Source organism: Helianthus annuus, chromosome 17 (assembly GCF_002127325.2).
Source record: "Helianthus annuus cultivar XRQ/B chromosome 17, HanXRQr2.0-SUNRISE, whole genome shotgun sequence".
NCBI classification, from domain to species: domain Eukaryota; kingdom Viridiplantae; phylum Streptophyta; class Magnoliopsida; order Asterales; family Asteraceae; genus Helianthus; species Helianthus annuus.
In genome coordinates this window covers 20,843,414-20,856,845 of record NC_035449.2, presented here as the reverse complement: position 1 = coordinate 20,856,845, position 13,432 = coordinate 20,843,414, and the positions used below count along the sequence as shown (strand labels likewise).

Below are 13,432 nucleotides of genomic sequence, written 5' to 3'. Positions count from 1 at the left end.
TTGTTTTTAATGACCTTTGATGGAAGTCGATTGATTACGTAAGCGGCGGTCAAAATGCACTCACCCCAAAATCGGTTAGGAAGATTTGCACCAAACCTTAAGGCACGAGTCGTTTCAAGTAGGTGCCTATGCTTTCTCTCAACAACGCCATTTTGTTGAGGGGTGTGAGGACACGAGGTTTCTAGCAAAATTCCCTTTTCATTGTAAAATTCGAGCATGTTGTGGGATGTAAATTCTCCACCATTATCACACCTAACCCTTTTAGTTGGTTTCTCAAATTGTACCTCAACCATTTTGTGAAAAATTTTGAGGCATTGACTAGCCTCACTTTTGTGTTTGAGAAGAAACGTCCATACGGCTCTACTAAAGTCATCAACTATTGTAAGAAAATAGTTGGCTTTCGTGTATGATGGTACTCGATACCCTCCCCAAATATCACAATGAATTAAATCAAAAGGGGCACTAGTTTTAATAAAACTGGAAGGAAAAGATAACCGAGTATGTTTCACCCTAGCACAAAAATCACAAAAATTACCTAAATCAACAATACTAGTTTTGAGAAAATCTATTTTGGCAAGTTTTCCTTTTGAAGCGTGTCCAAGTCTTTTGTGCCATGTCTCAATTGTAGCAGCCATGGCCTTTCTTTCTTGAATCATCTCCATCCGGTAAAGTCCCCCTTGGCATCTACCCGCACCAGTCAAGTTCCTCATCTGTAGCCCCTGCATAACGCAAAAATCAGGGAAAATGATATGGAACACTAAGGTCGCGACTAAGGCGACTAACTAAAAGAAGATTGCATTTAAAATCCGGAACATAAAGAACTCTGTTCACTTTCGCTCCTCCTGGAAGAACATAGTCCCCTTTTCCTTTAACCGGAATGGAATCCCCATTAGGAATAACAACAGGAGCTTCGAGTGGGGTGTCCTTTTTGTTCACAAGAATGTTTGATAAGTAAGTGATGTATTCGGTGCAACCCGAATTAAAAATCCACTCACCTCCTTCATCTTCCTTACAGGCCATGTTTGCTACTGATTTAGTACCTTTGCTTTTACCTGTTCCAGAAAAATGCTTCAAGAATAACTGATAATCTTCGTTCGTCAAACCTGGAATAGGGCTCGATTCTGACTCAACACATGCTGCCTTGACTTTCACCTTTTCTCCTTTCTTCCCAGGCCACCATTCTGGATACCCGACTAATTTGAAGCAGCCTTCTCGTTTGTGACCATCTTTGTCACAAAAGATGCAATGTTCGTTACCCTCCTTTGCCACCTTCGAACCACTTTTCTCCTTGTTGCGAGCAGAAAATTCTCTTTTCTGTGCAGCCTTGAACGCAGCGTGTTCTGGCTGCGTCCTACCATCATTAGTGATGTTTCTTTGTCACTCATCCTCCGCTACCAGATGGTACGCGGCACCGAGTGAAGGAACCGGTTTAGTGGCCAGAATTTGGGTCCTAATCACCGTAAATTCTGCATCCAGAACCATCAGAAATTCATAGAGACGTTCCTTTTCTTGATGTTCGTTAATCTTCTTGCCAATATCGCACTCACACTTGCTGCAAGAACATACAGGAAAATGACTTACAGATTGGGCCTCATCCCATATGGACCGAAGCTGGGTGAAATATATTGACACGGAAGCGCCGTTTTGTCGAGTGGAAGCAATCTTTTGTTATAACTCATACGCTCTAGATGCACTTTCTTTTCTAAACCGTTCATTCAGATCTGCCCAAATCTCTGTTGTGGTTCCTGCATATTTAACGTTGTTCCATATGCTCTTCTCCATAGCGGTTGTTAACCAACCCTTTAACATAGCATCAGCACGCATCCATGGCATGTAGTCCTTGGAAGTTTTCTCCGGTTTCTTGATCGTCCCATCGACAAACTCTATTTTATTTTTTGCAAATAGGAAGTTTGTCATCTCTTGACTCCAATCAGCAAAGTTGTTGTCGGTAAGAACTTCATTTACGTGTAGTTATTTGGGGTAGTCGGATGGATGAAGGTAATAGGGTGAGTCGTGTGTTATCCCACCGCTAGATCCTTCCCCATCCTTGGTTTTGTTTTGGTTGTCGTCTCCTGTCATCCTTCTTGAATAGGATCGGCTAGAGCTAGGTTTGAGAAACCTGCTCTGATACCATATTAGGATTTACAAGAAGGAAGGGAAGATCTCAGTTTTTTATATATCATCAAAAGGAATTACAAGGGAATAAATAGGGATGGCCACTAACTAACATCTCGTAAATAATTCCTCTAAACATGGAAGTAGATCAATCAAAGAAAACAAAGATAATAATCAAATAATTGAGATCCTATACCCTCTTGTTATCTCACTTTATACACACACTATTATCTTCAAAAGAGATACTTATTCTCACGCCGGATGGTGGTTACAAGGAGAACCCTCATATTCTCCTCCTTGTAACGAGCTTACGGTGTGTTATTGTTGTGCAGGGTAATCATTATAGCAGCTTAGACGAGACAAAGAAGATTAACCCTTATTTGTCGAGACACAACCCACAAACTAATCACCAGACTAATTTGATGTTTCTTCAATTACATGGTTAGAGCACTATTCCATCAAAATCTGTGTGTAGAGTTTTTATATTATAAAGAGTATAAAAAGTGGTTATGAGTGGAGGATAGAGAAAATATTACTGTTCATCTGTATATTTGGGGGGACACTGTTCACCCCCTATAATTTTTTAATATATTTTGAAAGTGGTTGTGAGTAGAGGAGTGAGAAAAGGTAATGATAAAGGTATAAAAATATATTATTTAATTGAAAAGAAGAGAGAAAATTTAGTGTTTTTTAGTGTAATTTAAGGTGAAAATATGATAGAGTGGATGTGAATGATCTTACATGTAAAATGAATAAAATGACTAAAATACCAAAGAGTAAAAACTAACACGATCAGCAACGTGGGAATTACAAGACATGAAAACCACATAGTCATGTGGGAAAAACTAAAACCGAGAATTTCATCAAGCCATAGTTAGAAAAAACACGACTAAATCAAGTTTATATTATAAATAGATTAGTGATAAAATCCAAGACACCAAAAAACAAGAAAAACAAAGAATAAATGTTTCCTACTAACTTCAACTACTCGACCTTCAGATGTCTTCAATGGCTTCACCCCAGAACCGCTATTGCCCACACGTCTATTGCTTCTATTACACACATCAACTCCAAGCTTTGCACACTCATATGCTTGCATTGGATTCAAACACAACTCACTATTCTCACTTAAGTCCAAATTCTCACCCACTCTCTTCAAGAAACTTGAATCAAACGGTATCTCTCCGCTCAAGAAGTTCTTGCTCAAATTCAAGTGATAAATATGCGAAAGATTCGCAATACCCACCGGAATGTTTCCGGTCAACCGGTTGTTTTCAAGAGACAATGTAGTTAAGTTCAACAGTTGAGAAAAGCTGGCCGGAATTTCGCCGGAGTAGTCAGAGTTGGCAAGCCGAAGCTCTCGTAGCTTCAGAAGTCGACCGAACTCCGTTGGGAGTTCGATCGACATCGGATTATTGTCCATTATTAAATACTCTAGTTCTTTCAAATCCCCAAATCCAACAGGCAGTTTCCCATGAAGCCCATTGTTGCTAAGTGCCATAAACACCAATGAACTCAGTTCCCCAATGCTGTTTGGAACATTTCCTGTGAGCAAGTTCGAGCTCAAGTCGAGCTTTTGAAGCATACCCATTTGTCCAATCGTGTGTGGGACTGGACCTGTAAGCGCGTTATAGCTCAGGTCCAGTCCCACTAGATTCTTGAGCTTACCCAACTCGGCGGGAATGCTCCCGCCGAGTTGGTTATAGGTCAAGTCAAGATGAACAAGTGAGTTCAAGTTTGAGATCTCTGGCGCGATCGCGCCAGATATCTCGCTTTGAGATACTGTAAGTATCTGAAGAGAAGATAAAGCCAAGAATAGTTCTGAAGGGATAGAGCCAACAAGACTAGGGTTTGATCTAAGACTTAGTTGTTGCAAACAAGAAGGTCTAGTTTTGGTTTTGGAGATAGAAATAGTTGTTTTGGTTTTGGTGAAACAGTTAAAAAAGAAAATGGATTGAAGGTATGGAAGTTGGAAGATTTGTGAAGGGAAAGTGGAAGTGTTTTTGCAAGTAGGGTTTGGTGGGGTGCCAAAGTCAAGCCTTGTGACATGAAGGTGTGAGTCTGAAACACCTGGTTTGCATTCAATTCCAACCCATGAAGTGGAAGGTTCACATGGGTTAGGGTAAGTGGTTCGCCACTCTCGGTCAGAAGATAGGGTTTCCATGATGTTGTAGAGGGTTTGTAGCTCGGTTGGGTCCATGGTGAGTGGTGGTTGTGGGTGAGTTTGTGTGGAGATATGATGGTGGGTGCATGTTAGAAGGATGAGTAGGAGGAAAGTAAGCATTATGGGAATGATGTGTGTGTGTGTTTTGGTGAAAGTTGTAAAATTCAATCACAAGAAGTTGGAGTTTGCTTGTTGTGTGGAGTTATATCCCATCAGAAGAAGGGTGTCTCAGATCTCGTGAATGCTTGAAGAATACAATGAGAGTGCATATTGTTTTTATATAAAAAGGTACTACAAATGGCTTAATTACAAAGGAAACATGTTGAGTCTGTAACGGCTAAAAAACAATATAATGTGTATGTTGTTTGAATGTTTGTTTGTTTCAAAAGAAAAATGATAGTTATTTTTTTTTAAATATTAGTTAATATACATTGATGATTTGTGAAGTCACTTTCTCACTTTTTAGTGAAACCATAACACATAGTCTTAGGGGTTGTTTGTTTACCTCTTAATCAGCCTCATAATGGTTCAGACTGTTTGTTTCGTGAGCAGATGTCTGAATGGTTCAGACATTTGCCTCTGAATGATTAAGTATTATACAGAGTATGAATGGTTAAGACCTCTAATCTGAATTGGTCAGACATTTGCCTATGAAGGGTTAAGTATTATATTGCCTCTTAATGGTTCAGACATCTTACTAGTTCAGCACTTAATGGTTCAGACATCTTACTGGTTCAGCATTCAACCATTCAGAAGTTGCCAAACAGCCCCTTAGCATCGCTGAATGAGCAGAACTAGAAGTGGTCGATCTTATTTGTTCAATGTGTTTTCATAGTTTTTTATGCAAAAAGTTAAAGTAAACTGTGAAATAAAGTTAAATTTCCTTTTATTTCGCCATTGTTGTTAAGAGTGTTTAAATAATGAATGTGGTTTTTTTGGACCACAAAGGAGGACCATGGTGGTATATGAACTGAGGTAACACATGTTTGTATTTTACCGAAAATGGTTCTACTACGGTGACATGAAAAATGAAACATCACATCACGTTATATAGCTTTTAAAGGGATGTTTATGTGAGATTGAAAGTTATACATGTGGCTTTCAATATGAAAATAAGATGGTTTTATAAACACCTATTTTCTTTCTCTCACCACATCATATCTATGTACATATGTTTATTAGGTTTTGTATTGAACACACCCCATATATCATGTTCGTTTTTTTATTAATCCAGTTATCCTTTTAACATATAAGAACACCAACTTATATTTATATGACAACATACATAGGTAGGTCACATATATTCACCCTCGTTAGATGTCGAGTGATATTGTTAATGTGATTATGCTTATGAAATGCCCAATGGGTGTGGGGTTTTATCAACTTTAAGTTTATCTCTCCATGTATTATACTTTCTTGTTAAAGTATCAAAAAGAAATCTTTTCAATCTCTCATTACATGGTACACAATCTTTTCATCTTGAGTTCATGAGTACCCTATTCGCTTTCATGAGCACCTATGAGTATTTTTTTAGTGATCCCCTTATCTCACCGACTCACCGCATTCACCACCATGTTCAGAACACTCCAATCATGCACCCAAAAATTGTGTCTTTGAACCAACCGCCCACATGTCATCGCTCCTTTGTTTATGTGGCTTGTGGGAGCGCCGAAGTTTTTTCTTCATGTCGTCTCCAAAAGTTTATATCCCTAAGACAAGTGGGTGGAATAAAGCCCCTTAGTTAAGATGTCACGTTGTGCCATGTAGACCGAGGGCTTTAACACGCTCCACCCTTTAACACCCCTTATTTGGTTTTTTTTTTTTTTTTTTTTTGAACGGCTAATTTCTTTAATCCCCTGTCGTCTGTGGGACTTGAACCCAAGACCTTCCCCTTCCCAACCTAGGTGTTTTAAAGGCTTTGCCTTTGCCAATGGACCACCGCCCCATTGGTATAAAATGGTGGGCCTCTCTCTCTTCTCCCCTCTCACGCCCGAAACTGGGCTGGCAGAACTGATGGCATTGGTGCAGCGGTGTTAGCAACCTTTATCTCGCATCAATCTATGGTTTGCACGTTTCAGCCTAGTTAATTTATTTTCTCGCATCAAAAGACTCTTGTTCTCCAGCATTATTATTGGGTTTAAAATGTTACCTTTTGAACTCCTGCTTACTGGTTGGGTGGTTTGAACAATTATTTTCCGTGTTTCTTGATCCGATTCGCATGAGATCGTTTAATTCTGATTATTGAATTCGGGAAGCTTTTGGTTACAACTCGAGTTCTAGCCATTTCGACTTTGTTTCGAGTTCCCAAGATGAACACTTGAATAAGCTACGATAAGTAGACACATTGAAGTATAAAGTAGATATCTTTTTAATTACCGATTATAACCCAATCTATTCTTTTAAATATTTAAATAATCTTTCACCAAATACGTCTAGTAAAAAAGCATTAAAAAACACACCAACGTTAATGAAGCAAACTATACAGGAAATCTGCACATTATTTCATCTCTTAAACATTTTTACTAGAAAGATGATGAGCTTTGTGCATGTGACATAATGATAGCCACGTACTTAACAAGTGTTTCAGTGAGAGAGCAGATAAATTCTTTATTGTTCTTGACAATTCAATAGAAATCTTGAGCTTTAAAAAGGATACAAAGCAAATTTTCTAAGAAAATGATAGATACATAGTTAACCGAAAGGGCAATAGATTAAAAAGCGGACCCTAATTCAGGCCACTGTGTGTTTTTGGCTTTCGGTTACATAATAAACTATTGAAAAATAGGTAAACTGTTGCAAGAAAGTAATACCACACGTGTCTCGGGAGTTTCATGCGATATGTGCAGTTGTAGATTAGAGAAACCAAACCGAAATCCACCATATTCAGCAATCGTATCACCCAAGTCAGCAAACAAACACTAATTGAACATGCGGAGGAAATTGCTGGCATACGCCATTGGCTTCACATCGGGATGTGGCTGAACATGGATATAAGATAGTTATAAAGAGTTCAAATAATATTAATAGAGATAGAAAATGCAAAAAAAGGACTAACCACTGCTGAAAATGTGACAATTTTGGGCTCCATTGTGGGGGCCTCAAATCGGATGAAAGCACCCTTGTTACCCATCTGCAACAACCATATTTTTTTATATAAATAATGAGAAATCAAACCCTAAAAGTTTGTGCAAACGGGCCGAGTCCGAGCTCGACCAGGCTCGCGCTCGATCTTGATTAACTTATGAGAGCTCAAGCTCGAGCTCGGGCTCGTTTACTAAACAAGCTTATTTTTAGGTTCGGGCTAGGCGCGTAAACAAGTTTATATAAGCTCGGCTCGGCTCGTTTACTCGACATCTTTAAACAAGGGGTAAATGTTATTAAATATTAATAAAAACTAATATTAAACTAAGGCTCAACGAGCCTGACGGGCTTCACATGTCAAGCTCAAGCTCAGGCTTGATAAATAAACAAGCTTTATTTTAGGCTCAAACTTAGCTCGAGATCGATAAGGCTCGACTCGTTTCGAGCCTTTTCTCAAGCAGCTAGCGAGCCGCTTGGCTCATGTGCACCCCACTTATAACAGAACTCCACAAAACATAAAAACCAACATCAAATTACCTGGTCACAGTAGTTTGGAGCAGAGAATACAGTGATGAGTTTACCATCATGTTCGATTTCATAGCCTTCATCTTTGACCTCATGAGATCGCACAACTAAATCTGAAAAACAAATCACAAAAAACAATGAGAACGTGTGAGGTATATGAATTCATATCATCAAAACACCTAGCTTATTCATTTCATAAAACTGTCACAAATGCATAAAACATGATACAATTTTATGAGAATGATAAAATAATAACATTACCTAAATTATTATCCTTCAGAAACCGTTTTGTTACGTCTCCACCAAAAGAGAGCCCTACACCACGCTTGCTTGGTCCTCTACCGGGATTAGGTTGAGGATCACTCCATAATATCTCACACATCAACCCTAAAATAAAAAAATAATTATAAAAATTTATGCACCCTCTAAAACTCGTATTAGCAGCTTGTTATCCAACTTAAGTACAAATATTTATTAGCAAAATATACCTTCCTCTGGGGGCTCGCAAAACCGATCAATGGCCCTGATGTCAGAGAGCTTTACGCCATCAGTGCTAAAAAGTCCACCATGAACAACAAATACCTTCTCGTTTATAACATGAGCTAAAGGTAAATAGCAAAAAACTTCTGCAAATAGCTCCACGAATTTATCACTCAGCTTAGACCGGACCTCACCCTCAAACCCGTAAATCTTGTTCATGCTTTTGCTCTCATGATTTCCACGAGAAAGATGTATAGCTAGAACAAATTAAGAAATTAAGCTGAGTATTTAAAAGGGCAAAAACGTAATAAACAGCGAAATACAAAACACAATGTAGCCTTATTACCTGATGGAGACATACACTTGAACGCAAACAATGTTAGAATAACCTCCACAGAAAAGGAACCACGGTCAACAAAGTCGCCATTAAACAAATAAGGATTGTCTTCGGAAGGGAGACCGTTGAGCTCAAAGATATTTAGAAGATCATAGAACTGCATCCATACAAAGTCGATTAATAAGAAACAATAAAGGATTAGACAAATGAGTGCAAAACGATGATAAACCGTAAAGTTTCATGCTTTGAATTACCTGACCATGCACATCACCACAAACGGTGAAGTGCTTTCCATTTGGAACGTTTACGTCAACCAGAGATGGCAAGGCCATTAAGATTTCTCTTGTCCGTAGAACAATCTCAAAGGCATATCTATAGCACAAAAAAAATGTCAGAAAAGTTGGTATTTGTGACAACAGTAATATTAATTATAATAAAAATAAGATTAAAATGCCATTTTCGTCCCTGAGGTTTAGGTTTGGCCAGCTTTGCGACTTTCGTCCAAATGTTTGTTTTTCCGCATCTGGATCCAAAACGTTTGAAATCTTGTCATTTTCATCTAACTCGTTAACTCCATCCATTTTTAACGCCAAGTCAACGGTATTTTCGTCTTTTTTAGACATTTTTTTTGTGATGATTAAAGGGTTTGGGTGGAAAGAAAGTCAACAAAGGTGGATCTTTATTTATTATAGTATTAATTATTTTTATTTTAATAAAAATGTCTAAAAAGACGGAAATGCCCCTCATTTAACGGAGAAAAATGGATGGAGTTAATGAGCCGGATGAAAATGGCATGATTTCAAACCTTTTGGATCCAGATGCAGAAAAACAAACCTTTCAACAAAAGTCGTAAAAGTGGCCAAATCTCAGGGACAAAAATGGCATATTACTCTAACAATAATAACAACACAAAATAAGGCATTGATTAAAGAACCTCCTAGCTACACATACCGTTTATGTAACATTTTCTGATTCTTGAAGTCATCCATCATTTTCTTCACAAACTCTAAAGTTACTACATCTCCCTCTATTCTTGCACCAGCATATTGTGGCTCCACGTCTGTATTTAAATAAAAACATATAAAAAACCTCATCATAGCACATCTTTTAATGTATGCAATGCATAAGTACATTCAGCTGAAGCACCAAAATGCACACAATTTTACCACAACTCGTACCTCAAAAACAAATTATGTTTGCTTGCTTGTTCTTAACTTGTAACAATGTAATTTTTCATGGTCTAATAACTTCTATGTTACAATTTAATTAGTTGTGTGATTTCTTATGGTCGTTACTAAGTTCAAACCTATGTTAGCTATTGACCCTTGGTAAAGAAACCACCAGTGTAACCAGCCAACCAACCAGTCTTTTTGACCACGAAAAACAATGCCGATGCTGCAGATGCCACTACGATGGCTACAATGGGCCCCACCACCATCATCAATATAGCCACTAATGCTACTGCAACTGCCACTGATGTAGCAGTAAACCGAGGGGAATGATAAGATGAGTCTGTGCCCGTCCCTAAAACGATAAAAATAGGGAGAGCACCATTAACTTTTGACACAAGGATTGTACATTATCTTAGATTTCATTAGTCATGGGATATTGTAAACTTCTTGTTATTGTACTTTGAATTATATGTTCTATTACTTTTTATTCAATTGTGAAATGATTATGGTGAACGCTGCGGTGCACCTACGAACTATTATGTTGTAGAATTTATTCAAGAAGAAGCTTTCATATCAATGTCAGATGCATCAATCTCTTCACAAGGGTATAATACTATAATATTATACAAAACAGTTATTAATCTGCTGATGGCCACAACTGATATACCATAGAAAAGAACCATACATTTGTGAAAATTAAAAACGTTGAAAGAAAAACACCTAAATTAAAATAGGAAAACCGTAAACCTTTATAAAAGACCGATATTCGATAATTGTAAGAAAAATGATACCTATGGTTCGGAGATCGATGGTCTCAGCTACTGACTGTTGTTTAGAAGTAGGTGCAGAAATCGCTTCTTCAAACTTGAGCTTCATAACAGCCTTTTCGCATTCCTTTAATTTTTTTGAAGCATCTGGATCATTTGGACATATTCTTTTCACCTAGTTTCATATATAACATATACAGCAAAAGCAACATTGGTTAGTTGTCAACTGAGAATACTTTCTGCATAAAATAAATGGGTACAATATACTTGCATACATTTTTAGCGCCAAAAGAAAGCCTTTAAAAATTAAAAGACAAGGGTAACAAAATGATGACAGATTATCTAAGTTATACCAAATAATTTCCACTGCTAGTGAGGACTTGTATATTTTTTCTTTACTTTTACCGTCATGAACACACACCAAAAGCCAAAGAGATTAGTTTGGTTGATTATACTGATCATTGTTAATAACCATACCATTATTAGAACTTTTCTTGCAAAACAAATGATTGTAAAACTTATGTTCGTTAGTTTAATCCAATCTCTTGCATGCTTCATGCTTGCCTTTTGAGCACATAGATATGGAGCTCTCATTCACTCATAATTTAAAAAAAATAAATAAATAACAACGATTTCTTCGGTGGGATGAACCACAGCTGTAATTCATTCACAATCTCCCAGCGCATCTTGTGAACAGATTATTAGCAAATGCTAGTGAACCTGAGGTTAGCAACAGTTGGTCACGAAAGCGAACAACAGATGTGTTTCTGTGTTGATAAAAAAGAAAAGGAACATAACTATTAAACAGAGTTGCATACAAACGTGTCTTTACTAATTAGATAACAGACTTAAACCATAATTCTAATATGACTCTAATATGTAAAATCCTGATTTTTATCTAGATACCGTCTCCTAATAATAGACTTCAAAACAAACAGACAGCGTTTTCTATAAAATTAATCCTAAATTATTTTCTAAGGTACTACACAGAAACTTCTCAGAAAAGAAAATAACATAAAGATTATGTAATTAACCATTTAAGTTAAACCAAGTAAACAACCAAGTAAACTTAAGAAGGTATTTATAATATTCATTCACAATTAAAAGAGTAAAGTGGCCTAATAATGTAAACTAACCAAGAAAACACTATCTGCCCAGCAAAAGCACAAATACAAACCGGTGCGACTCAAACATCACTAACAAAAATAACTTAACTACTCAACCAGCAGTAAAAAAAAATCATCTTCAAGCGATCACAAACACTATTTCCGTAAAAATCATACATACCTACATACACGTTACAACATTCTCCATCATAATCAAAACAATCAAAAACAACACAAACCTGTTGAAAATCCTTGAGTGCTTCTTTAAACTTCCCCATTGCAAGATAAGCAGCACCGCGCCGATAATAGCCCTAAAAACCACCAAAAACTTCATCAAAAACATTCAAAAAACACACCTCTAACCGCTCTACTTACAACAAACACAAATCAACATGCCTTTGAATACTTAGGATCAATCTCAACAGCCTTAGACGCATCCTGTATCGCACTTCCATATTCCTCCAACTTCGTATGCGAAAACGCACGATTCGCCCAATATACCGCATTCTCACCGTTCAATTCAATCGCTTTTGTATACAAATCAATCGCTTGTGAAAACCTATTAGCTGTTAAAATCAATTACAACACACATGTAACTAACTAACTAACCGTATGTATATATATAGATCGATTACAAATATACGAGTGAGTCTACATGTAAACTAACTAACTGTATGTATAGGTCGATTACACATATATGAGTCCACATGTAACTAACTAACGAACTAAGTGTATGTATATATGTATGTATGTATAGATCGATTAATAAGTTATGGATGGATTACCTTTGAAGGCTTCATTAGCTTGTTGTTTGATTTGTTCAGCCAATGAAACGTTAGAGTTGTTTTCGGCAGCCATTGATGGCATAATACGACGGCGTATGAGCTTGATTGAATCACTGTTGTTGAGTTAGAGTGTTAATTGCATGTTGTGTCAACACCAGAAATTGTTGTTGCAGAAGTTTGCCCTAGATGGTTCCGGCCGGCGCCTCTTTCATATCATTGCTTCGTGAATATGTTTCACTTTACGCCCTTTTAATATCACATAGTTACGTTTGTTTACCCTATGTTGTTTGATAGAAATATCAATTCATTGCATTGATTGCTTTCATAGTTTGGGGTGGTTTTGTATACCTTTTGTTGTTTGAGAAAACATTTCTTTTGTCTATACCAAATATAGGAAGGATTTAAATGTACAAACTAAAGTTGTGACCTAAGAATAGGGATCTACTTATTGCATGATATATCCAATTGTGTGATATGTTTATATGGGTGTTTTAGGTTTTGAGTAAGTTGTTTAAGAAGATCTTGAATTTGTGTTTGGCGTGTCGTTTTTAAGTTAGGGATGTCTATGGGACGTTTAAACGACAAGACAGTGACAAAATAGACATGTGCTAAGATGTTTGTTGTTGATATTTGAAAGCAAGGTAGGGCTTCATGCGAGTCTAATCTCGTGTAGATTTTAGATGTATGTGTTTGTATATACACTCATTATACATTGTGTAAAAGATATTTGATTACACAACATGATATCCTAAAAATAACGTATGGTTAAGTATATATGTTGTAAATCTAAACAAATGTGTACAATTAATTTATATCAAAATATCATTTTGGGGATATCATTATCAATAGAAACTCGTCAAAATAGTCATTTTCTTATGTGTAATGTTCCTATGTGGCAAC

At 37.0% G+C, this 13,432-nt stretch overlaps 2 protein-coding genes across 3 annotated transcripts; both read right to left on the bottom strand.

Moving 5' to 3' along the window:
- Positions 1–2,989: 2,989 nt before the first annotated feature.
- On the bottom strand, positions 2,990–4,576 carry LOC110923532 (receptor like protein 29). Its single transcript, XM_022167613.2, has one exon. The coding sequence runs from the start codon at positions 4,397–4,399 to the stop codon at positions 3,032–3,034; it is 1,368 nt and encodes a 455-aa protein (XP_022023305.1). The 5' UTR covers positions 4,400–4,576; the 3' UTR covers positions 2,990–3,031.
- A 2,290-nt stretch (positions 4,577–6,866) lies between these two features.
- On the bottom strand, positions 6,867–12,784 carry LOC110923531 (serine/threonine-protein phosphatase 5). 2 transcript variants are annotated; one of them, XM_022167610.2, is made up of 13 exons: positions 12,533–12,774; positions 12,144–12,313; positions 11,987–12,058; positions 10,666–10,816; positions 10,065–10,226; positions 9,654–9,762; positions 8,957–9,074; positions 8,712–8,859; positions 8,374–8,622; positions 8,147–8,272; positions 7,898–7,998; positions 7,335–7,409; positions 6,867–7,257 (listed from the first exon to the last, which is right to left on the bottom strand). In XM_022167610.2, exons 1-13 carry the CDS (start codon positions 12,612–12,614, stop codon positions 7,198–7,200), a joined length of 1,623 nt encoding a protein of 540 aa, XP_022023302.1. In that variant the 5' UTR covers positions 12,615–12,774; the 3' UTR covers positions 6,867–7,197. The 2 variants fall into 2 exon arrangements, with proteins under 2 accessions (XP_022023302.1, XP_022023304.1); XM_022167612.2 differs by lacking the exon at positions 10,065–10,226 and having other exon boundaries at positions 12,533–12,784.
- Positions 12,785–13,432: the final 648 nt, after the last annotated feature.